Consider the following 25,333-nt stretch of genomic DNA (forward strand, 5'->3'; position numbering starts at 1 on the left):
GGCGCGGCGCGGGCGGAAGTGGCGACGCTGGCGTCCCCGGGGCCTGCGGCGGGCGGCAGTGACGGCCCCGGCGGTGACGGCGGCGGCCCGGGGGGCGGCGTGGACGCCCGCGGCGCCGGCTGGGGCATCACCGCGGGCCTCGACCCCGAAATGGCGCTGCTGGCCGAGCACCTGCTGAAGCCGCTGCCCGCGGACAAGCAGATCGAGACGGGGCCCTTCCTGGAGGCGGTGTCCCACCTGCCGCCCTTCTTCGGTGAGCCGGGGGAAGCGGGGAGCCGGCCGGCAGCCCGGCCCGGGAGCGCTGCCAGACGCACCCGAATCCTCCTCCTGAGCATCCCCAAGCCGTCCCTTCTCTAGACACCCCAAATCCTACTTCCCCGGGCCCCCAGGATCCCCTTTCCCATCAGGCACCCCAAATTCTCCCTACCCCAGATCACTTCCAGATCCTCTCTCCTCCGAACATGTCACATCCTCCACCTCCTCCCAGAGCTTTCCAAATCCTCCATCTCCCCTGGGCACTCCACTCCTTCATCTCCAGACACCTCACATTCCACCAATATCCTTCAGATGCCCTCCCCCAACACTCCACTTCCTTGGGCTCCCCAATCGTTCATCTCCCCAGACACCCCTTACTCTTCCAAATCCGCAGTTCGCCAATCCTCCTTCTCCCCTAGAGCACCCCACCCCTTCTCCCCCCAAGTCCTTCATCCCAGTCCATCATCGCCTTTTTCCCTTTCAGAACGGCTCTCACCTCTCTCCTTAAAATGAGTCCTCCCATTTCATAAACCCTCTTTTGTCCTTAAATTCTCCCAGCCGCTCCCCCACGGGACCTTGTGAACCCTTCTTCCCCCATTCCAGACCAAAGACACCCCACACACACTCCAAAGGCAGGAAGCCTGGCAGGTGAGGAGCAGAGTTTGGAAGATGGAGTCACAGAACTCCAGGGCCCCTTTCTCGGGGGAACCACCTAAAGTTTTTCCTCCATTTAGAACAGGGGCCAGGACCAGGGGAGCTGCTTTGTAGGGTGACATCAGATGTAGGATGCTTGGCATGAATCCCTCCCTCAGTCTGGGCTCTAAAGGAAGAAGACCCTCCCCCATATGTCATGTCAAGGAAGGTCACAGGAACACTTGGAAGGCGGTCCCTCAGCCAGTCTTGGATCCCCCCCCCCCCCCCCCCCCCATCCACCTCCCCTCCCTCAGCGCAGCCCAGGCCTTGGATGGAAAATGGGAAAGAGAAGACAGTGCTATCTGCCCTGCCCTTTGCCTTTCGGGTCCCGGGTGAGGGATGCAACCTGAGCCTCTGCTTTCTTCTCTTCCACGTGAGCTCACCCAGTGCCCTGCCCTGCTGGTTCACTGGACTTTGCAGGAAGATCCCAGTCCTCAGGGCAGAGTCCAGCTGAAACCTACAAACTGAAAGAACCTTAACGCTGACTTGGCCGGAGGAGATGTGGCACCCAGTGCAAGTGGGTGGGTGATCAGGGCTCGTTGTGGGTGGTAGCTGTGCTGCTGGGAGCTCTGGGGTGGTTGTGGTACGCGGAGTCATATCCCAGCTCTCCTTCTCCACTTCTTGAGCCTCAGTGTCCCCATCTGTGAGGTGGGGATGCTGATCTCCTGGGCCAGCTGCAAGGAGTAAATGCGTGGTGTGTGTAAATCTCTGAGGCCTTAGGTGCCAAAAAGATCTTAGCTGTTGGGAGAATGGTTATGGCAGAAGTCCTTGGATCTAGTTGTGGTGCTTCCTATATTAGAGGACTCATCAGTGTTTGAGTGAGGACAATTGCCTGGTTTGCATGATTCTCAGATGTGCGTAAACAACCCGAGAGCATGGTGTTGGTCCTTTACGTCCACTGCTGCATCCCCAGTACCCAGAACAGTGCCTGGTGCCCAGTCAGTGCTTGTTGAATGTACAGAACATTCTTATTATCAGTATCACAGTGTTGAGATAATGCTGAATCTCCAGGCAGGGGGCTTGGAAGCTAACTGGCTTTAGCATTGAGGAGTTTATTTTTGTGACCGTTTTTTTCTCTTTCTCCTCTTTGGTTCTATGAACATTTATAGGACAGAGCCAGCTCGCTCTGGACAAGGATTCTGAATCTCTTTGAGCTGGTGGTTCTTAACTGAGAGCAGTTTTGCCCCTCAGGGGACAGCTGGCAATGTCTAGAGGCATTTTTGGTAGTCACACTATGGGGGGTGGAGAGGATGCTACTGGCGTCTAGTGGGTGGAAGCCAGGGATGCTGCAAAACATCCCACAATGCACAGGATGGCCCTCCCACAAGGAATTGGTCCAGCCCCCGATGTTAGCAGTGCCGAGGTGGAGAAACCCTGAGTTAAGCTCTGGGGCCATTTCCTCTCTTATCTTCGGCAAAGTTGCCCTGTCAGTTCTGCATTTGGGGGCACCTTCATTCGATGCAATTGTCTGGCTGTTTTTAGAGGAAGGGGGATGGTGACAGCTGGAACCAGCAGTGATCTGGTGCCAGGACTGAGAATGTCCCCTCCTCCCTTTCCCTGATCTCAAAGGATCCTTGTCTTTCCTGCGAGCCGGGGGATGTGGGCCGTCACATCTGTTGACAGAGGCGCCCTTTATACAGAAGCCTCAGTGGGTCGGCCCACAGAGGATAATTCTTAGCACTCTAAAAGATTGTGATCATCCACTTCGAGCCACTGTCTCTTCTGAGGGGAGAGTTTCTCCTGAGGCTTTAGGTTATAGGAGGATGCTCCCTCCGGTAGCTTTTCTCTGGGACTCAGGGATCAATTGGGATCTGCTGTCAGCTCTAACACAGGGGTTGCATCTAGATCTTGGGGCCATCCAGGATGATCTGGGTGGTGTCAGTGTCTCTTGAATGGAGCAGGTCTGAGATAAGGGACACAAGAGGTCTGAAAGGCATTGCAGTGGCAGTTGCCTCCAAATCAGGGTTTCTCCACTGTGGCACAGCTGACATTTGGGGCTGGATCATCTTTTGTTGGGGGGGGGCTGTGCTGTGCATTGTAAGATGTGCAGTGGCATCCCTGGCCTCCATCTGCTAGATGCCAGTAACACCTCCTCTACCCAAATTGTGACAAACGAAAATATCTGCTGGGAGACCAAATCACCCCTGTTTGAGAACCACTGCTCTCAAGATAAATATGGCAAAGGGCTGAAAGCTGCGTTTTTAAAAAGTATTCAATTCTGCAAGGAAGATCTGTTTCTCAGATCTCAGGAAAATAAGCAAGAAGAAATGATGAATAAAAATCTCCCTGTCATTTATTGAGCACTTACTATGTGCTAAGGGTTCTTTGTACATCAGTTCACTTAATCCTCTCACAATCTTTGGAGGTAAGGTTATTTTTAAAGAAAAAAGTCTCTGCTGACGTTTCTGAGTATTTTCCTTCCGAACTCATTTACATCCATCTTTAAGGGAAAATAGACCTTGAAGGGAAAATCCACCCAACAGTACAGCATGACCATCCTTCCACATCAATTCTGTTGTTTGAATGTGGCCATAATTTATTTAATCAGTCCCCTGCTGTGGGACATTTACATTGCTTCTCATTGTTTTGCTCTAGTAAACAATGCCACAGTGAACATCTTGTATATATTTCTTTGCATACATCTTTGGTTGTTTCTAATTTTTAGAAGTGCAGTTGCTGAGTTGAAGGTTGTGAAGGCTTTTAACCTATTAGAGCAACCACATTCCTTTCTTCCTCTTCTTCTTCTTCTTCTTCTTCTTTTTTTTTTTTGGTGAGGAAGATTGGCCCTGAGCTAACATCTGTTGCCAAATCTTCCTCTTTTTAGTTGAGGAAGATTGTTGCTGAACTAACATCTGTGCCAACCTTCTTCTATTTTGTCTGTGGGTCGCTGCCACAGCATGGCTGCCAGTAAGTGGTGTAGGTCCGTGCCCGGGAACTGAACCTGGGCCACTGAAGCCGAGTGCGCCAAACTTAACCACTACGCTGCAGGGCCAGCCACAACCACATTTCTTAAACCTTCATCCAGTGTGGTTTGTGACAGATTGGTTGGTCTGGGCTTCGTGAATGCTGATTCTTTGGCTGCAGGTCGGATGTGGCTTAGGGAATCCACATCTTGGGCCAGCACGTCTCCCTATCTCCAGCTTGACTCTTGCCAGTTGTACGAGTTTTACTACATCCACTTAGCAGCCGACCCTGTGTCCGTCTTCCTCTACCTTGACCCAGTAATCAGATATCACCTCTGACTGATCAGTTTGCAGCTGACTTCTGGGAGGCCTGCTCACTCACCCTTTAGGTCAGTTATGCCTCTGTTCTGGAGCGACAATTGGAGGGCGGGGGCGGTGGGGCGGAGACAGACTTAGATGTCATTTAGTCTTGTCACTCCCTACCTAGAAGCCTCAGTGGCTCCCCATTACCTCACCTTGAAATCTGTGCTGTAGCCTTTCTGAATGGCTTGCAGCCCCACAAATGGTGCCCTGCCATCTCTGGCGTCTGGAGCTTTACCCATGTGGGTCTCTTTGCCTGGTGCACCACTCCTGAGCAGCCCAGCACCTTCCTTTGCTTGGCTGGGTTCCACTTACCTTAAGGAATCAGCTTAGGGGTCACCTCATCCAGAGTGTCATTCCTGACTCCCATCGACTCCCGCAGAACCTATCACCTTCTGACGCTTTGAGTCCTCTCAGTGCCTAGCACTCGGAGGGCTAGTGATCTTTGCTGAGTGAATGCTTCCAGTTCCATTCTCATTTTTACTGGGTCCTCTCTAAAAGTGTTTTGCTTTTTCTCTCTCTTTGTAAATTAAAATGCAGGACAAAATTAAAATATATAACATATCCTGTACCCATGGCAGGCATCATTAATCAGTCATGATACTGTTTTCCCCTTTGAGTCTCAGCATCTTTCTTAACACAACTACTCTGGGTCATTTAGAGTTGATGCATGAGGTGACACCGGTTTGCTCTCGCGGTTTAGGGAGAAACCAAAGATGTGGGAGCTGAAGGTAGTGATTTCTATCTCTCAGTTTTTGAGATCCAAATTCTGAGGGTGATTTTTCTTCATTCAGCCCTCTTTGCTTAATTAAATGGTTATCCACTGAATCAGGCCTCCTAGTATCTGGCACTCGTTAATTAGTTCTAGAGTAACACAAAAAAGAGTGGTTTCCCATCACTTTGGTTCAGTGTTCGCTCTATTTTGGGGGACCAATGGCAGCCCAGAAGCACAGAATTACCTGTTTGTTTTATGGCCAAAGGAACTGAGACCAGAGAGGTTAGGTGACTTGCTCAGGGTCACACAGCCAGTGAGTGACCAGTAGAGCCAGACTAGAACTCAGGCCTCTGGGTGCCTTATGCAGTGCTTTTGGCCATGTGCCTGCCTGCTGTCCTGGCTTCCTGGCCGCTAGAGGAGAAGCACCCCTCGGTGGAGCCAGCTTGCATGGCTCAAGAAGTCCAGTGCCTCTGCTGCTCTGCTGGCACCGCAGTGACTTGTCTGAGATACTGGGAACCACAGACCACATATGCAGGTTTCCTCTGAGGTGTGTGCCGCATAATTGGCCTGCCGAGCTGGGCCCACACCTCTTGCTCATTTGAATGCCAATTTGAATGCCTGGGATGTGGAAGTCACCCGTGGAGAGGCCCAAACAGGTCCATTTTTCCTGTAATTGGAACATCACGTGAACTGCCTAGGAAGCAGCCCCACCAGCACCCCTGGCCTGTGATAAGGAAGCTCCCCATCTTTAGGGGAACTTGTTCCCTCCATTGCACCTTCCAGAACTTGGGACCACCCACCACATCTCCGCAATGGGTTTGCGTTTTTTTAAGTTATACAAATAGATATGGTTATTTTTGGTTTTGTCTAGAAGATATCAAGAAGGATAAGCCGTGCCGCCCTCTCACCATGGCAGGCTGGTTATCATTTCGGTTGAGTGTTGAGAGCTGGATTCTGGAGGAACGAGATATGGACTGTGAGTCTGGGAGGGATGCCTCTAGGAGGAAGAAACAGTGTCCTGTCGCGGAGGGAGCCGCGTACACACTTTCTGCCGTGGGTTTTGCGGTTTTGAAACTGCCTGCAGACTCTCGTCGTCAGGTGAAGGTGCATTTGCGAGTGGGAAGCGAGGATTCGATTCTTGGCATTTAGGAGCCCCTACTGTGTGTCATTCCGATGCATCACGCTCACGATCTCATCATCTGGCCTGAGCAAGAACCGAGTCACTCCAGGGGAGAGGGCTGCCGCTGGCCGCGTTGTTATCCTGTCTCTGTAACAGCCCGTGAGATGGCTATTTCGAGGCTCAGCAGGGAGAAGTCGCTTTGAATCTGGGTCTGTCGTCCGCTGAGTCCGTGCTTGGAACACCTTAGTCAGATGAATGGAAAGAAACACGGGCGTTGGCATCAAGCTCAGCCACCCTGAGCCTGAGTCCTGGTTCTATGGTGTCAAAGCTGTGTGTCCACGTACAAGTTCTCCTCCTCTCTGAGCCTACAGCCCTCACTGGAAAGCAGGGAAGCGGGGCTTCCCAGGAGGGTCAGTGGAGGTGATCTCCCAAAATGATTTGGTGCTCAGTGCCCAGAATCAGTCCACCTTTGCTCAGGTCGGACAGACAGCCTCAGGCCTTTAGAAACTGCACCTCTTGTCACACAACCCTTCGGAAGCAAGGATCTTCCAAAAGGAAACTTTCTCTGCGTCTTGGTGGCCAACTGCCAGCTGTGCTGCCCGGCTGCTAAGTCTGAGAATTCCCAGCGGCCTCATAACACCCAAAGGCCAGCACAGAGCCCAGAGCAGTGGGCCTGCTTGCTCTGTCCCAGTGCTGTGATTAGATCCCCTGGAACCTCCGTGGTCAGAAGACTGGCTCTGAGCTCGGGGGCTGAGGTCCGGCCTCCCTCCTGGAATGGGTAGGATGGAGAAGCAGAAGGGAGAAGACGCGAGTGTCCACTGGCTCTTGCCGGCTCATCCAGCTCCTCCTCGCCTCCATTCCTCCTCTGTGTGGCGTCGCTGCACGGGGCTGCTTGGAGGAACGATGCCCCCTATGAATCCCGCAGAGGCAGAAGGTGGGCCCTCCCAGGGCCCCGCAGTACGCCTGGCGTAGCGTAGATGCCCTGCCAGTGTTCAACTGGCAAGAATGCCTGACAAAGGGCTTTGTCAAATATAATGCATGACCCGATTGGAGCTAGCATAACCCCTGTTTTGAGTGGCTCCCATGTGCCTCCAATTGCACTAGCCAATATCATTTTCAGGCCTCACAATGACCTTATGAATTAGGCGGAATTGGCATCATTTTACTGAAGAAGAAAGTGAGGTTCAGAGAGGTAAAGGGATTTGACTAGGTCACACAGCTAGAAAGTGGCCCACGGGGCTTTGCAGTGGGCTGGCCCTGCAACAAGAGAGGCCAGCACGCTCCAAGTCTCTTCCAGGGCAAAAAGGGCCCCTTCGTGCTGTTTGGGGTGGCGGCCAGGATAGGAAGTTCTCGTCGGGCGTGACAATGTGCTGATTTCAATGAGCTTGTCGGAATGGAAGCGCTGGGTTCCAGTCTTAGGTTTCATCGTTTCAGTTTAAAATGGCCTGGGTGGATGTTCACTCCTTTTGTTACATTCTTACAGTGTTACTTGTATCAGGGCCTTTTTTTTTTCATTGTTATAGTGTTAACTGTATCGGAGCTTTTAAAAGTCATTGCAGCCATCAGCCCTCCCCAGCGTCCTATAAAAACCTCCGCTTTCTACCCTGTGGTTAGGCAGCTGACTTGCACTTCCCCACGCTCAGAAATGATTCATTTTCGGCATTGCTGTTCCCCAGGGTTCCTCTCCACTGTCTTCTAAGATCTCTTTTTCAATGGTCTGGAATGCAGTCGTTATTTTATGACTGGAGGGTTCTTGCTAATTTTACCCACACCAATCAATCCATCTCGCTTTCTCTCCCTTCCTCTCCCACCTCCCTGCCTCTCTTTCTCCTTAGATTTCTTTTATTTTCTTTTTTTGGGAAGGAAGATTCACCCTGAGCTAACATCTGTGCCAGTCTTCCTCTATTTTCTGTGTGGGTTGCGGCCACAGCATGGCTGACAAGCAGTGTGGGTCCACACCTGGGATCCGAACCTGCAAACCTGGGCTGCCGAAGCGGAGCGTGCCGAACTTAACCACTATGCCACCAGGCCGGCCCCACTCCTTAGATTTTAATTAATGGCATCATTATTTTCTAGATTTCCTCTCTAAAGAAAAGGTTTGCCTGTTGGGAAAGATGAAAATAATGATATATTATAATAATAATAAGCACAAAGAATACCTTCTTTTTTTATTGAGCGCTTAAAGAGTGCCAGAAACTGTGCTAAGCCCTTTATTTATACAACCTCATTTAAGCCTCACAACAACGCTATGAGATGGAGTGTATTATTAGCCTCATTTTACAAATGAAGAAACTGGGGCTCAGAGAGGTTAACTAATTTTTCCAGGTCACACAGCAAGTTAGAGAAATCATTTTCCCAAACTGCATTCCCAGTTCAAGGCTGATTTTTGCCAAAGGGGGCAATTGTGGACAAAGAGAGTTGGCATGTCATGGGGCTGATGTTTAAAAGCAACATTTTGCATTGTTTTGTAAACATTCTTTCTTTCCTCTTTAGCTAGAAATTAGAGGGGAAATTAGTTTTAGGAAGGTGGGCATCCTCAGGGCTCTTATCCTTCAAAATAGACCTTATTGCAAACTGAGCCATCACTCTCACACACACACACACACACACCCAGTGGATTAATAAATGATTCATCTCTCTCAGCTGTAATTTGAGTGCCTTGCCTCCCATTATGATCCTTGTATCCAGGACCTGTAAAGTTCATCTGCCCCATGAGTTTAGCAACTGAACCTTATTACCCAGCTATTGAAAAAAAAGAAGATGAGTTTGAAATAGAACCTCCCCAAACCAGGCTCCCAGCATCCCGACACAGCATCCTATCTTTCCTTTAGGGAGTATTTGTGGGTTGGCTTAGGGGTCCCCGTCCTGAATCGCACAGGCTGAAAGCGAAGCTGTGTGTCTTAGAAATGGAATGCTTTTGATTCTTGACTGAAAATGAGGCCCGAGATGAAATAAGAGGGTGGGCCTGGCAGGGTGATGGGCACCTCGTGGCCCGATGTCGGGAACTTCACCTATTGTCACAGACGGTTGTTGGAAGAGGCAGGTGTTGACGGGCAGCTTGGGTGGAAACTTCAGAAGTGCGCTGTGGTTGCTCAGAGCATCACAGCCGGTGCTTTCCAACCAGGATGAGGCCAGGGAAAGAGGAAATGAGCCTGAGCCTGCGTGGCATGAGGTGACTGCTGGCTTATGGGGAATTCTGCTCTCGGGGCAATCTCCCCCATCTGAACCATGGCAAAGACCCAGGCAGGAGGCCCTAAATGCCCCTTGTCCAGCCAGAATTGTCACGGAGGTCACGCACAATGCCTGCTTGCTGGCTGTTTCTTCTTACTGTGCGGGTGATGCTGACACAGTTGGCTATTTGTTTTCTAAGTATCTAGCGGAATCAAAGCCCTACAGAGGAAGCAGGAGGAAGGGACCGCCAACTGTCAGAAAGAGGATTTTTTTTTCTTTTTTATCTATCTAGATTTATTTGTTTACTTGCTGAGGAAGATTGGCCCTGAGCTAACATCTTTGCTAATCCTCCTCTTTTTTTGCTTAAGGAAGATTGTCACTGAGCCAATGTCTGTGCCAGTCTTCCTCTGTTTTGTATGCAGGACACTGCCACAACATGGCTTGACGGGGGTCGGGGGGGGGGAGGGTGGGGGGTAGGTCTGCACCCAGGATCCGAACCTGTGAACTTGGGCTGCTGAAGCAGAGTGCGCTGGACTTAACCACTGCACCACAGGGCTGGCCCCAAGAGGAGTATTTTTAAAACTGTGCAAAGCTTTTCTAAAACCCCCAAAACACGCCATGCAGAGCCATTTGTGAAGGGTTGAGGAGGGCGGTGATGATACTCGGTCACACCTTTATCATAATTCATACTTTCAATGATGACCCTGTTAAGAAAACTGCAAATGGCTTGCTCTACGAAAGCAGGGATGTTCGTATTACATTTTGATGCGTTCCATCTAGAATGGTTGAACTAGAAAAGCTTCGTTCACTCATATGTGATAGATGGAAAATATTTCACTGTTTTAGTTTTGTTTTCTTTTTCTTATTGAGATTAAGCATCTTTTCATTTCTTCTGTAAATTACCCATTTTTGTATAGGATTGTTGGGTTTTCTTATTGGTTTGTAAGAGCTCTTTACATATTAAGGATAATATTCTTGTCTGTGATATTTGTTTCACAGATTAAACACCCCTGTCCTCCCATCAGTTCGTTGTTTGGCTTTATTGGTGATGAGATTTACCCCCAGCCCCATATAGAAGATTTCTGGGTTTGTAATCAGATTTATTGGTCTTTTCCTCATACTTTATGGGTTAAGTAGCATACTTAGAAAAACCTACACTAAACAGAAGGGGCCACTTGCCACATGTTCCAGATAACCAAGGCTTGACTGTATTTAGAATCTGTGCCCAGGTGCTGGCCCAGTGGCATAGTGGTTAAGTTTACATGCTCTGCTGCTGCGGCCCAAGGTTCGCAGATTGGGATCCCAGGCACAGTCCTACACACCGCACATCAAGCCATGCTGTAGTGGTGTCACACATAGAAGAACTAGAAGGACCTACAACTAGGATATACAACTATGTACTGGGGCTTTGGGGAGAAAAAGAAAGAGGAAGATTGGCAACAGATGTTAGCACAGGGCCAGTCTTCCTCACCAAAAAAAAGTAATGAAAAAGAATCTGTGCCCATTAGAGCTGGTCCTATAAAGTAAGAAGGTGGGATTGTATCTGATTTTTCTTTTGTTCTTTGTTATTTTGGGGACACCTTCCTTTCTCCCTGGAGGTAAGATGATGAACTGGAAAACCATGCCAGCCCCCTGCCTCCCTCCTGGCAGGTTCTGCATGGCATATAGAGCTTGTTTGCTGACTGCAGTAAAAAAACAAGTTTGGGGGAACCGCAAAACTGGTAAAACAAGAAAGGTAATTTTGGGGCAGGGCTGCCTTCTGTGGGATAGGTGAGGCCGCATAACCTGCTAGAAACACGTCCTGCTCCATCCAGAGCAGGGGCCAGCTAGAAAGGCCACCACGTGCTTGGGGATTAAAATCTATCTTCTGGTTTTCCTGCCAGAGTCCTCTCACTTTTGTTGAGTTCACACCGATGGGAATATTCTAGACAGCAAGGCGAGGGAGTGGTGGAACCAGACTTGCCTTTGCAGTTGTGTCTGAGTGCCCGGCTCTCGCTGTGTGACCCTGGGTGAGTCACTTGGCTTTTCTGGGCCTAGTGGCCTTGGACTGCACTGAGGACAAACAGAAGTCCAGAGCCTTCCGTGGGTCGAGTGGGAGCAGGTGTCAGCTCAGCTGCTCCTGGAGCACCCCTGTTCACACAGCACCTCTGGGCTGTGGAAGGCGAGGGGGCTGAGCCCAGAGGCCGCTCGCAGACGCTGCCAAACCGGCTTCACGGTGCACATTTTATGTGTACACAGAGATGCGTTTCCTGCCGGCTGCTCCCCTGGAGCCAGCGTGGACGTGGGTTCCGGGGATGACGCTTCTGCCCCCTCCCTGCTCCAGAAGTGCCCCCTGGGCCCCGTACCCGTGCCGCACAGTTGAGCAGAAGATCTGACCCTGTGTACGGGTGGCCACAGCGTGCAGTAACAGCTGCTGGGCTGCTGACCGCGGTGGCCTCGTGACCCACCGCGCACCGTCAGGAGAACACGACAAACGACCAGCCTCCCCCGGCCCCTGGCAGGGCCGCTCAGAACCGCACAGGGGCTGTTCGCAGAGCCAAGGAAGCTGGGTAACATTCCTCTGCGTCTCTAAAATGCACATTGAATGACCTGCATCCTTGGGAAAAGCTAGTACACCGCCGTGCGTGGTTGATGGCGCTCTGTTACCGGGCCCCCGTCTCCTCTCCTCTCCGTGGACAGCTTGCCTCGGAAGTCAGCCTGTCGCAGTCAGAACAGTTGCGGCCAGCACGCACAGACGCCTCTGCACTCACCGCAGCCCTGCGGGGGAGCTCCTGCTAGCCTTCTCATTTACAGGCGGGGAAACTGAGGCCCAAGCCCCGTCCCATGTTCTCCATCATGTTGATTGGATGGGGGCTTAGAACCAGTGCTTTGGGTCAACCTGGACTATGAGAAAGTGGATAGAAAAAGTGCCTGGCAGGAAATACACCTCGAGGCTTACGTTGCCCACAGTCCGTTCACCCAGCACGCCACAGGTGTCGTCCAGGCACCCACTGGAGCCCGGCCCCATGCCAGCAGCTGGGGCCACTGCGGGCACCGAGGCGACCTGGTCCCTGCCCTCCGAGCGCACGTCTGTGGGGGAGACAGATGGAGAACAGAGGGTCACACGTGTAACTACAATCGCTGTGACAGTGAAACGGAGAAAAAGTACAAGGAAGAAATATGACTTGATGAGCAAGAGAAAACCTGATATTTTTTCCAACATTTTATATGAAAATTTTCAAACAAGCCAAATTGAAAGAATCTGACCGTCAATATTCGTACACCTGCCACCTGGATTCTACCATTAAGATCCTACTCTACCAGCTGTCCCCCCAGCCGTCCATCAGTCCACCTCATCATATCTAGGGACGTTATTGGAAGATGAGGATGGAAAGCCATCGGCTGAGCTGAGGAACGGCCTCTCCTTGGGGGATCGTCCCCACGCAGCCCATCCATGGCACCTGCATGGCCCCTGGGAGGGCAGCACTGGCGACCCCTGGCTGCACTGTCAACAGGAAATAGTCACTAGTGGAGGACAATCTTGGCCCTCTTGCATTATTATTTAAGTCTAGAATGCGTTGTCCTTTGGGGGGGCCAGAGATTAGTGTCCGGGGAGAGGACACATTCCAGGGCTAGCAAATTGCACGACCTCCCCACATTTGCCTCTGCAGGATGAGGTCAGTGATGCATCAGGCAAGATTAAAGGGGATGGAGTAGTTACCTTGTTAATGCCTTTGGCAGGCCCATCTGGGAGGCCAGAGCACCCAGGGTTAGGTGGGACAAGCCACTTGTAACCCCAGCCCAGCCCCTCTGAGCTGTTCCTCGTGGTTACCTGGTAGAAGCTCCTCTGTGGCCCCGTGGCGGGAGATTTGCCCCCAGCAGAGTGGGAGAGGGGCCGAGCACAGCAGGGCGAAGGGGCAGTCCCGGCCCCACGAGGGGCCTCGGTTAGGAAGGAGGAGAGTGGAAGGTGGCAGGGGGCACAGGCTGAGTGCATTCCACCCAGTGAGGTTCTGGGGGACCTGGGCTTCCAAGACAGCTTGGTAACACCGGGCAAACCATGGAGCTTGACTCTAGTAATAATATGAAGCCTTGAAAATGGTCAAAGTCCATTTACTGCGTGTTCATGTGCTGGGGGCTCTGCTAATGTGATCAATGCACGATTTCTAATTCCTGCAACAACTCTGTGAAATAAGTACTATTAGGGCCCCGTTTACATGTGAGGAAACTGAGGCACACAGAGGCAAAGAGACTCGCTCAGCTGGGGAGGGGTTGGGCCAGGATTGAAACCCCGTCAGTCTGCATCCCTCACCCAGCTTCCTTCCTCTGGTTACGGGCTAGTTCATTTGTAGTGTCTCAGGCTGTTTCCCCAAAGCATCTCCTTTAACAGCTGCGATTAGGATGTTCCATGTGGCCAGTCAGGTGTGCTGGGTCATCTTGGGTGGAATTCAGCCCACAGACGGCCCTCCCCCGGTTCCCTACTCCCGTGTGGTCAGTTGGTGCATACTGAGGCCCCTGCCCAGCAAGGGGAAGCTGGCCCGGGTTTCCCTCCTGTGGGTTTGGTACCCGCCTGTGGCCTGCTCGGGCGTCTGTCCCCTGGGCTCTGTGTCAGGCGTGGCGGGTCTCTGGACTCAGCAGTGCAGACAGCGAGAAGCGCTGGGGAGGCACCGTTGTCTGTCTGCAGGCTCTGAGGGCGAAGTCCGTGCTGAGCCTGCTTGGGAGACAACCCGCCATTCCCGGCGTGTTTCCTCCGTGCCGAGCCCTTAGCGAGGCGCTCTGACCCGTGGGATGTCTCTGGTCCTCGTGACAGCCTGCCAAGGGGGTCACGGAGGAGGGAAAGGAGCAGAGGAGGCCGCAGGCTGCTCGCATGTCACGCGGAGCCCTGGAAGCCCAGGCACTGCCCATTTCTAGGTCTACATTTCATCAACTTCAGGTCGTCACTCATTTTAAGATGCACCGCTATTTTATGAACCACCGAGAAACGAAAAACAATGAAGAGCATTCCGATCCCAGAGAGAAACAAAATGTGTGTCTTGGGAGTGGGTCGTCCTTGTGGCACCCTGTCATTGGTTCTGTTGCGTCACTTGCTAGATGGGAAACCTGAGGCTCAGAAAGCGGGAGGAGGGAGGTACCAATGCCCCCACGGCCAGTGCGTGCAGAGTGGGCGGTCTGCCCCAAGCTCATCATGCTCCGCGCCCCAGCTGTCCTGGGCTGACTTTTAGGCCCTCGATCAGAGGCCGGGATCCCCTTGCTGGTGTGCTCCCGGGCTCTTACGCAGTCTCAGGACCATGGGGCCTCTGGGGCAGCAGCTCATTTCTTCCTTGTGACCTGGTGCCTGAGAAGGTCATCTTTAGTGACTCTGGCCCCTCTCCTCCTGTCTCCTGCCCAAGCTGGTTCATTAGCGGTGACCTGCCTTGTTGGCCGGGATGGGTTTCTCACAGCATTCGTTCTGCCAGATACTATGCAGCTGTGCTGTCCAATACGGTACCCAATTTAAGTTCAAACGAATGAAAGTTCCGTAAAATTACAAATTTACATTCGCCACATTTCAGGTGCTCAATAGTCACACGTGGCCCGTAATGGAGATGCAGATACAGAACATTTCCATCGTTGCAGAAAGTTCTACTGGACAGTGCTGTCCTAGACAGAACTTTTGCGGACAAAAGAGTTTGCCCCCTAGATAGTCCAGTTGCATTTTAAAGGCTCTGACAAGTCCTGCAGTAAGAAAATGGTCTCACCTGGAGCCCAGCGCTCCAAATTTCCCCCCCCCCGAACCTTTTTGCCACCTGTAAACAACTCCACCTTTCCCTAGACACACCAAGTGACCTCCCCTCCTGTCCCCAGGCCTCTGTGGCGGTCCCGAATATCACCCTCCTTGGGAATCTAAATCTCTCTTCCCTTCTCTTGCCCAGATTGCCTCGGGTCCCCAGTGTTTACTCCCATCAAGGCGGACATAAGTGGCAACATCACGGTACGTACGTGGCCCGGCAGCCCTGGTACCTGCGTCAGGCATCTAAACCTGCTTGGCACGGTGCCCTGCCCCCCGCTGTGGGCCCCAGGCCAAGGAACAGGAAGGAGACGTGGATAACAGCCTCGACTCCGGCTCCTCTGACTTGGGGCTTGGGCTTCTTGGTCCCCTGCCGTCACACCATCGGGTCACAGCCTCACAGGGACCACAGTCTGAAGGGCCGACCTGAGAAGGAACCTACTGGTTCTTGCATGCACTCCAACCACATAAGAAGTAAACAGCACAGTCCATGAGGGCGTTGGCCCGGCCATTCCCTTACCCAGTCCTGGGAGCTGCGATGCCACCCGCAGCCACTGGCCCTCTCCCGTGAGGATCCACTTAGGGCCGGGTCTGGGCTTGGGCGCATTGCATGGTCTCATTTCTTCACCCCAGCAGCCCTTGGAGGCTGCTGCTGTCATCATCCCCATTTTACAGATGAGGAAGCTGAGGCCCAGAGGGGTTGAAGGACCCACTTAAGGTCACACAGCAGAGAAGTGGCAGAGGTGCGATTCAGACCCCAAGTGCCTGGCCCCAACTCAGGAGCCTTGTCCCTGGACATCTTTGAATCCTAAAAGCCTATTTCTACTTGTCCACAAAAGCGAAACTTCAGATACGTGGTGTCTGAGGCGCTGTCAGTGGTTGGAGAACGTGGACTCTGGAGCCGGCCTGTGCTGGAACCTGCTCTCACCTGGACCAGCTGTGTGACCTCGAGCACGTCACTTCCCCTCTCTGTGCCTCAGTTTCCTCATCTGCAAATTGGGATAATGACAGAGCCACATCGGGGTTGCTGTGGGCACCAAATAAGGAGCGCCTGTGGAGCACGGTGCCCGTCGGCTCGCGGGAGGTGCTCGATGGTCGTGAGCAGTCACAGAGGGCATGGTTCCCCCCAGCCCACTGCCGCTCCTCGTGCTGGGGGAAGGAGAGGAAGGCCCGGTGTGTGCCCCTCCGCCCCGCGTGCGGGCCGGCCGGCCATGGGACAGCCTTTCCAAGGGGAAACCCCGTGTGCTCCATTTCAGAAAATCAAAGCTGTTTATGACACCAACCCAGCCAAGTTCCGGACGCTGCAGAACATCCTGGAGGTGGAGAAGGAAATGTACGGGGCACAGTGGCCCAAAGTGGGGGCCACGCTGGCGCTGATGTGGCTGAAAAGGTGATGGGCGCTGGGGGCAGGGCGCATGTGGCTGTTGGGCCTGGGGGAACAGGCAATCCTGTCACCGCCCCCGGCATCTGCTCTGCCAGTAAGCAGATTTCTTCCACACAGGCTCTCTTCTGTGTGAGGCTAGTTAGTGGCTGGGAAAAAGCACCCCAATACCCAGGCCCGCCTGATTGTGACGCGTCCTTGTTCAGTGCCATCAGAGGCAGAGCAAGTGAGCGCATCCTCTGGGCGCTGTGCTAGGCTCTTTATACGCCCCAATGCATGTCACACACCGTGAGTTAGGGGTGGTGATTATCCCCATCTCACAGAGGGGGCCACTGGGGCTTCTAGATGCCAAATCATGTGCCCAGGTCACAGGGGCAGAGCTGGGACTGAGTGGCCAAGCACAGTTGTGCAGGTTGTGCACTGCACGGAGGTGTCCTGTCTAGGGCTAGTCACATCACACACGTGGTAGATTTGTATATTATGGCAGTTTCTTGACAGAAATACAGCATCTTAGGGGGAGGAGCTTTTATCTGACTTGAACAGATTCGTCCTGTGGGCTGGAGGCAGGGTACCCTGATAGAGATCTGAACCCAGACAGGCTCACCCCAGAGTTCTCACTGCTCATAACCACTCTACGTATTGTCCTCGTAATTGTTTGTGAAGCCCCAAACAATTGTTCCATCTGACAGATGAGGCTGCTGGCTCAGAGAGGCCAGGCAGCTTGCTCGCTGAGCTACAGAATTCTCCTTTAGCCGTGCGGCCACCACATCCTCCAACAGCCGCTGTGAAGTCAGGGACCCATTCTCTGCCCCACAGATGTCCCCAGTGTTGCCCTCTCTCTGGGGCTTGGAGCCAGGAGGGGTGTTCCTCCCCCTCTCTCTCCTCGTCCCCGGAAGCTAGCCCCCCACCCCTGTCATCCGCTTCTTTGGTGAATGGAACAGGGAGAATCTGCTCCCCGGAGGGTGCGGCCAGGTGGGCATCAGGGGGCAGCTGGACCGTAATTAACACCCTCATGGCGTGTCTAGGAATTGCCCCCACCGAGCTGCCCACCTTTGTCAGCACAAGACTCCCAGGCCCAGAATGAGCAATGGCCCTGGGTCTGTCCATCGGCAGTTCTGGGGGTTCTCAGGAGGAGCAAGGCAGATGGTGATGTCAGATCAGTTAGACCGTTCGTGTCCGGATCAGACGTGACTCGGACCACGGGATGCCCACCTGCTGTGTGCTGGGCGTGGTGCTGGGCATGTGGGAGGCCCCACTGAATGAGCCACAGCCCCTCTTAGGGTGTCAGGCTGAGGGGCAGATCCTGACAGCAGGATAGCAGACCCCGGGGCCCAGAGAGGTCAGGGAGGGCTTCCTGGAGGAGGGACACCAGGCAGAGTCTCCAAGACTGAGCAGGAGGGTCCCAGGAGGACGGCCTGGCAGAGGTGGGAGGGCAGGAGGGCACGGTGCGTCTGCAGCTGCAGGAGGGCCTGGTCCAGCCAGGGCTCTGAGTGCAAGGCGGGAGCAGGGAGAGACGAGGCAGGATTGGACAAGGACGAGCGCCAGCCTGGTCAGGGCTCCCGGGGAGCCACTGAGGGGCCCAGAGCTGGTCAGCAGCAGGGTCGGATGGGGCTTGAGAAGGAATCATCACAGTGGCTGGGGAGAAGTAGGGGTGCTGGGAGGCGGCCATCCAGGGCAGGGCTGGCAATGTATCCCATGCTTGGTTCCACAGCCCAGGCTGATCCCTGATGGCGGAGGGTTCTGATGCGAGCGTGGAGGATTTCCGTCACCTCGTAGGTGATGACGTTGAGACCTTGAATCCTTAGGCCCAGCACGCCTTCCCCTAAGAGCCCCCCAACCTGACCCCCACCCCCCGCAGGGCGGGAGCAGAGCAGCTCATCCAGGGACCCCAGGGGGACAGTGAGGGACAGTGAAGGCAGCAGCCCAGCCGTGGGGTGAATCGGGCTGGTTCACATCCTGGCCTCTGAGTCTTGCAGGGGTGCCTCGGTGTTCTTCTCTGTGAAATGGGTGGGTCGTGCCAAGCTGAACCTCACGGGGCTGAGGGGCCGCAGATGAGACGATGTGGATTAAAGGGCTGGATGGATCTGATTTTCGATTCGGTCACCCTGCCATACCCCGTACCCTCCTCCTGGCTCTTGAAGCATTGTCCTACCCCTGGAGGAAGGGCTCACGTGGCCACTGGAGGATCCAGACCGTGGCTCGGGCAGTGGCGGAGGCAGGGAGCCCGGGCCTGGGCCAGGCTCGTCAGCATGTCCACGTCTGTGGCCCATGAGCCCTATGAGGGCCAGCGCTGTGGCTTCAGTCCTCAGGCACTGATGGCCACCTGCCACATGCTGGCCCATGGAAGGCCACGTGGCCACGGATACGGGCAAGGCCCTTGTAGACCCTACAGCCCAGCAGGGACCGTGGTCAGGAGCTGGCACCAGGCCTAGTGTAGACAGGCGGGTGGGACAGGCTGTGTCGAGCTGGGCAGTCACATTACATTTAAGCCGAGTGTAGAGAGAACCGCTGAGGGGTTAGCGGCGCCTCTGTGTGGACGTGCCCCTGGCCCGCGCTAGGTGCTGAGTTCCGAGTGCGTGAGGGTCCCCCACGCGCGGGAGCGTGCAACACCCTAAAGAGCCGTCTCCTCTCGGGCCGCAGAGGCCTCCGCTTCATCCAGGTCTTCCTCCAGAGCATCTGTGATGGGGAGCGGGACGAGAACCACCCCAACCTCATCCGCGTCAACGCCACCAAGGCCTACGAGATGGCCCTCAAGAAGTACCACGGCTGGGTGGTGCAGAAGATCTTCCAGGTGAGCCCCCACGGGCCCAGGACGGCCACCCGGGGGCGGGGTCCACTCCCGCTGCCCGCGCCCCACTCCTTAGCTGTGGCCCCTTGGAGCCTGTGTTGGCTCAGCGAGGGCTGCCCTCTCTCTGCCAGCTGCACCCGTGGCCATGGCCTGAGATCTGGTGCAGGTTCTGTGGTGTTTCTGTCGGGGTGCCTTGTCCCAGGAGGCCCGACTGGAGGGCGTGGGGGAAACCAGGCAGAGGCTCCGAGGACCTCAGGTGGATGGTGGGCTGGCCTAACTGGCCCCCATGATTCGGCCCAACCCTCACCCTGGGCAGGGATAGGAAGGGGGGCCCCTGTGCCCACTGAGGCATCTGCTGAAAGGACACTGGCCCACAGGGCTCTTGGTGGCTTGTTAGGTGATGATGGCCAGGGTTCCAAGAAACAGGGCTTCAGAACCACCCTTGACCTGAGAGGCTCCAGGGTCACCAGGCTGGAGGCTCACTCAGGAGACGTCGAGAGGCCCCCGGGTGCCCTCCACACTGTCACTGGCCGCCCCGCCTCTCGCTGCCCCTCGTCTCCTCCAGCCTGTTGTGGCCACTTTCTCCTTCAGCCACCACCCCCTGCCCAGCCTCACTCCCGTGGGGACCGCAGTCCCATGGGCCAGTCTCTTTCCCACACGGCACAGGTCATGGGCAGGCTGGGCTGGGAACTGTCCAGTCCAGACAGGAAGAGCCAGTCACCGGGCGGGAAACATGGCCACCTCTGGGCCGTCCGCCCTGGCAGGGCTGGGGACAGGGCCCGTGCCAGGGGGCACCGTGAAAGCACGCCCTACTCCTGCAGAGCATTGCTCCCTCCGGAGGCCTCACACCACCACCTTCGAAATCGAGGCTATTACTATTTATATTCTTAATGCCATTGTTATGATTATTTTTTGTAATTCCCTCACCCTGTCCAACTTGTGGCCTAAGCTGTTGATCCAGCTGCATCCTTTCCCTTCTGGCTCTCAGTTCTGCGAGTTTCTGATGCTCTGGACTCTTCAAGTGTCGGGAAGCCCTGAAGTTCAGGGGAGGGTCGCCCCCTGAAGGACAGAAGAGGCCACAGCTCGGATCAGCGGGCCCAGTCTTCTCCCCTGCTCAGAAAGGGCGTTTTCCGAGCCGGCAGTTCACCTTCTCCAGAGCAGGGACCCCAGAGGGAAGAGGCTCATCCACGCTGAGCACCTACTGTGTGCCCGGTGCTGTGCTGAGCACCTACTGTGTGCCTGGGACCCTGCTGAGCCCTTTGCACAACCTCCTTAATCCTTACAAAAGCAACCCAATTAGGTTGGTGCTATTATTATCCCCATTTTACAGATGAGGAAACTGAGGCTCAGAGAGGCTAAGTAACTTGCTCAAGGCTCACAGCTAGTCGGCGGCACAAGCTGGAATTTGAACGCAGGTCTGTCTGTCCCCAAAGCTGGTGTCCTTCCTGCTGTCCCTCACGGGGGTAGAAGGGAACACACATCGCCCATTGCCTCCTCCCTGCCCTTCCAACGCCATGAGCAGCACCGACCCCTGCCCAGCACAGACCTCGGGAAGTCCCCCCTGGACCCCGCCGTGCCCACCCGGCTCACCCGCCCGCCCCTCTCTGCCATCCCCAGGCAGCGCTGTACGCGGCGCCCTACAAGTCCGACTTCCTGAAGGCGCTCTCCAAGGGGCAGGCGGTGACGGAGGAGGAGTGCCTGGAGAAGACCCGCCTCTTCCTGGTCAACTTCACGGCCACCATCGATGTCATCTACGAGATGTACACCAAGATGAACGCCGAGCTCAGCTACAAGGTGTAGGCGCCCGGCGGGGACAGCCGCCCACATGCGGCCACTCGCGGACCCGGGCCAGCCCGGATCACTGTGAATCGCAGGGCCGCCCTTGGCCCGCACACCCCGGAGCAGCGGGGGGCTGCCTGGGGGCTGCAGGGGACAGTCCTGGTTTTTTAAAGTCATTTTGGGGTCTATCATAATGGAGCAATAATTAACCATCCTACTCCTGAATCTTCTTTGAATTTCACAACAACACAGACCTTCGTTCCCGTGTGGTAAAAGTCAATTAATTTTTCTAATAAATCACGTCCTAGGGTTTTTGGGGTTCTCCCTGTGTGAGCATGACTCTGTGGGGACAGTGTCATACACCGCACTTTCAAAACAAAAGCGCGTCCTTATGAGGATCTGGCAGAATGATGTTTTGGGAATTTTAAGGACTATGAAGACTTTGATTTAAAATTATACAAGACCCCGATTGCGGGATTTTTTTTTTTTTAAAGCAAACTGGTGTGTGTTCTGCGGTTCACACAGCCCAGCCTCAGAGCACTGTCATCACAGATCCGTTCTTTCTCACTGTCTTTTGCCAGACAGTCTTTTTATAGCTGAAACCAACCAGCAAGCCTTTGATGATGGGGGTGGGGGTGGGGGGGTGAGTATTTTAAAGCTATCGGGCACAAATTACTGACTGAAGATGACTGTGTGCATTCTTCTGCATAATTATCTTCTGCAGGGATAGCTTTTCCAACCTAAGAAACTACCTACCACGTGTGTTCTCTCAAGGGGCAAAGGAGGAACTCTCCAGCTGCTCAGACCCAAGAGAATGCGTCCTTGTTGCCTTAACTGTCCTTACTGGCGCTAAAAAGAGCTGTATTTTTTAACGTTGGGGCAAACAAAGCAACTCCAAAAGAACTGATGTGTGTTAAAAACCCAATGAGGAACAATTGGTGATTTTTATGGAGAAACTAAATAATCCTTAATAAAGAAATCTCTATTTTGGAATCGCATTGGTGTGCTGTTTTTGGTTCTTGATTCTCTCTCTTTTTTTTTTTTTTTCCTGGATCAGAGGTTACAACTGAAAACCAGCCAAGTACCTGTTTTCTGGCCTCCACGGTTTAAGAAAAGAGAACTAGTTGCCACATTGAGAAACTGGGGAAATTTTACATAAAAATCTTCATGGCAGGGCCGGCCCCATGGCCGAGTGGTTAAGTCCACGCGCTCTACTTTGGTGGCCCAGGGTTTCACCAGTTTGGATCCTGGGCATGGACGTGGCACTGCTCATCAGGCCATGCTGAGGCAGCGTCCCACATACCACAGCTAGAAGGACCCACAACTAAAAATATACAACCATGTACCGGGGGGATTTGGGGAGAAAAAGCAGGAAAAAAAATCTTCATTGCTAGCTTCTTTTGAAAAATCAGACTGCCTGGCAGGAGCTGAGAGATGACTGCCCCCTTGGCTGGAGAGGGTGAGTCAGTGGATGTATTCGTCACTTTGCCTCAGTCCCCACCAATCCCTGTTGCCTCCCCAATCCAGTGAACCGTGGTTATTTGCACTTTATCATGGGCTGATGCTTTTTCTGATACTAAGGTTAAATGTAGAGGGAATATTTATTTTACTTCCTTCCTGCTCCTACAGAGCTGATAGTCTAGTGGGCAAGAGGGATCAGTAAATCAATGGTGACAACAGAGAGTGACCAGTGTCCAGAGGAAGCCTGGGGCCACAGATGAGGGGCCACATCCTCAGTGGACAGAGAGCCTCAATGGGAGGGGTGGGGCGGGCAGAGCCTGGCTGAGGAGGAGGGGCAGGGGACACTCCAGGGCACAGATAAAGACCTGGTGGCTTGACCCAGAGTAGGCTGTGTGTGTGAGACATCATGAGACCAAAGGATTTGAACTTGACCCTGAAAATTACACACCACCTTCAAGGGTCTTGTGCATCATCAGTCAGATCCCCAGTTGGAAAGGCTCCCTCTGGCATGGCCAAGGGATGGACGCCTGAACCAAGTTTTTTTTTAAGATTTTATTTTTCCTTTTTCTCCCAAAGCCCCCCAGTACATAGTTGTATATTTTAGTTGTGGGTCCTTCTAGTTGTGGCATGTGGGATGCCGCCTCAACGTGGCCTGACAAGCGGTGCCGTGTCGGCGCTCAGGATCTGAACCAGTGAAACCCTGGGCCGCCGAAGCAGAGCGCGCGAACTTAACAACTCGGCCATGGGGCCGGCCCCTGAACCAAGTTTTTTGCTGTCTCTGATTTCCTTGTAGTTTCTAATATTGCTGACAGTAGGAATGCTACTGGCCTAAGCTCTCACTGCTTTTTAAGTTTTTTTCCTTTTGGGCTTCCTAGAAATATAAAACTCTGCCAACAAATTAAAAGAATTCTGTATCTTCCTTTACAAAAAGAGCTTTCCTTCGTGTCTCGAACGTAACACGACGAGACTGGGAGGGCAATTTCTTTGTGGAAGGCTGGGATTTTCCCAGGATGGCCTCCTTCAGTCCTGGTGCCTGCCGGGCCCCTGGGAACATTTGGGGTTTCCACCCCAGGGACAAAGCCAGCAATGCATCTATGCCTTCCCCTTTCATCCTTGTCAAAGTGGAAGTGGGTTCTGCCTGGGGCAGGGAGGAAGGAACATACATTAAGCACCAGCTGCATACCAGGCCCTGCACAAGTGCTTCACACACATCGTTTCACAACTGCCCTGAGATGTGGGCATCAAGAGCCCCATTTTTCATATAAGGAAACTGAACCCACCGGGGGCGGGGCAAGAGGACTTGGCGAGGGTGACCCAGCCAGGAGAGGGGGCACGGGGTTTCGCATCAGTCTCCGTATCTCCCCTCAGCCGTCCGCTTCTGTGCCAGCTGACAGAGGGAGCCTGCCTTCCACCCACCCTCCTACCAGGACGGTCCCACTGTGGAAGCCGCTATCTCGGGCCCAGGTTAACCTGACAGTGCACAGAAACCCGAATGAGCCCAAAAGTCTGACAAGGGTTGACTCGTTTATTCCCTTGTGGATTCATCCAGTTAAACCTCACTGAGCAATGGTTCCAATCATTATAACACATCTCCGCGACAGACAAGGAAGTGAAGCTCCCTTCTCCTTAAAGAAGCCTGTTTCCTTTTCCGTACCACAGGGTTCTTGCTAAAACCCACCTCACAGGTTGAGGCTGAAATGTTACTATTTGCAAAGCGTGGAAGTGTTTGAAGCATAGCAAGCTGTCTTAGTAAGCGTTCAATAAAACCGCACGATATATTCACGTGATGTGGGTTGCATGGGGATGTGACGGAGTATTGGAGTCCTAGCGCTGAGACTGACTAACTCAGCGGCCTCGGACAAATCACTTCACCTCTCTGAGCCTCCGTTTCCTCACCTGCACAAAGGGGATACTTACTAATGGCTCCCAGCTCACTGAGCGTCCATGAAATTGCCTGGGCAGATGCTTGGCTGCATAATCATTCAGTGTGGACCCAATTATCACCATTTAAAGAGGGTTATGGGAGACCGGAGGAGGAACATCCACCTTGGGTTTGGTTGGTTGCGTTGATGGGTTTGCCCTGATTCACGCCGGCCCGGCTTGGGGTGGCGCATCCCTACCGCCCCGCGCCTGCGCACTGGCCGCCTGCAGCTCCCGCGGGGCCCGGTAGGTGGCGCTGTCGACACTGCGCCCGCGGGCACCTCCGCACCCCCGGCCTCCAGCCCGCGCCCTATGTGTGTGTGTGCGCGTGTGTGCGTGTGTGTGTGCAGATCGGCCTCTGTGTCAAAGGGGGTCCTGCTGTTTTTACCACTACCACTGCTGCTGCTAGTGCTACCACTGCCAGCGCCAGCGCCACCGCCACCAAACGATTTTGGGGTTCAAGTCCAGGGTCTGTAGCCTTTGTAGCTCTGTGATCCAGGGCAAGTCAGTGAACCACTCTGAGCCTCAGTTTCCACACCTGTAAAATGGGACAGGAACGCCTCTACCTTGCAGGATTACATCAAATAATGTCTGTAAAATGCCTGACACAAAGAAGTGTTCAAGAAGCGGCTTTTATTAATATGTTTAACTATTACGATGCTGCAGCTTATAAGGGGTTCCTCGGGGGGCGCCCCAGCCCCGAATGCAGTTGAACCATAGCAGGCTCCCTTACTCCTTGTTCTTAAAGATACGCAGCACCCCTGTCAACACGTCAACAGCAGCCGCCCAGACCGCGTCGTGCAATCTGGCTGCCTCACCCTGCCCTGATCCATCGTGTGACTCTGGGCAAGTCCCTTCTCCCCTCTGGGCCTCAGTTTCCTCATCTGTAAAATCAGAGGGTTGGACAGTTCAAAGGGCCCCCGCAGCTCTGACCCTCCGCAGTGGACACTCCTGTCACTGTACCAGCCCCTGGTTTGTATCCATAATTCCAGTGAAGTCAACGCTCCATCCACAAGCAGGGACTTCGGTCTGTCCTTGTGACAT

General features: G+C 53.8%; 1 protein-coding gene across 1 annotated transcript; it reads left to right on the forward strand.

Moving 5' to 3' along the window:
• The first annotated feature begins 14 nt into the window (after positions 1-14).
• Positions 15-21,906, forward strand: GLTP (glycolipid transfer protein). Its single transcript, XM_046639948.1, has 5 exons — positions 15-253; positions 15,106-15,164; positions 16,217-16,350; positions 18,982-19,132; positions 20,747-21,906. The coding sequence occupies exons 1-5, from the start codon at positions 151-153 to the stop codon at positions 20,927-20,929; spliced, it is 630 nt and encodes a 209-aa protein (XP_046495904.1). The 5' UTR covers positions 15-150; the 3' UTR covers positions 20,930-21,906.
• Positions 21,907-25,333: the final 3,427 nt, after the last annotated feature.

Source organism: Equus quagga, chromosome 15 (genome assembly GCF_021613505.1).
Source record: "Equus quagga isolate Etosha38 chromosome 15, UCLA_HA_Equagga_1.0, whole genome shotgun sequence".
Lineage (NCBI taxonomy): Eukaryota > Metazoa > Chordata > Mammalia > Perissodactyla > Equidae > Equus > Equus quagga.

Coding starts and splice junctions, on each gene's coding strand:
- GLTP (XM_046639948.1), top strand. CDS start 151: ATGGCGCTGCTGGCCGAGCACCTGCTGAAGCCGCTGCCCGCGGACAAG. Junction 254..15,105: donor CCACCTGCCGCCCTTCTTCG/GTGAGCCGGGGG, acceptor TCTCTTGCCCAG/ATTGCCTCGGGTCCCCAGTG. Junction 19,133..20,746: donor TGGTGCAGAAGATCTTCCAG/GTGAGCCCCCAC, acceptor TGCCATCCCCAG/GCAGCGCTGTACGCGGCGCC.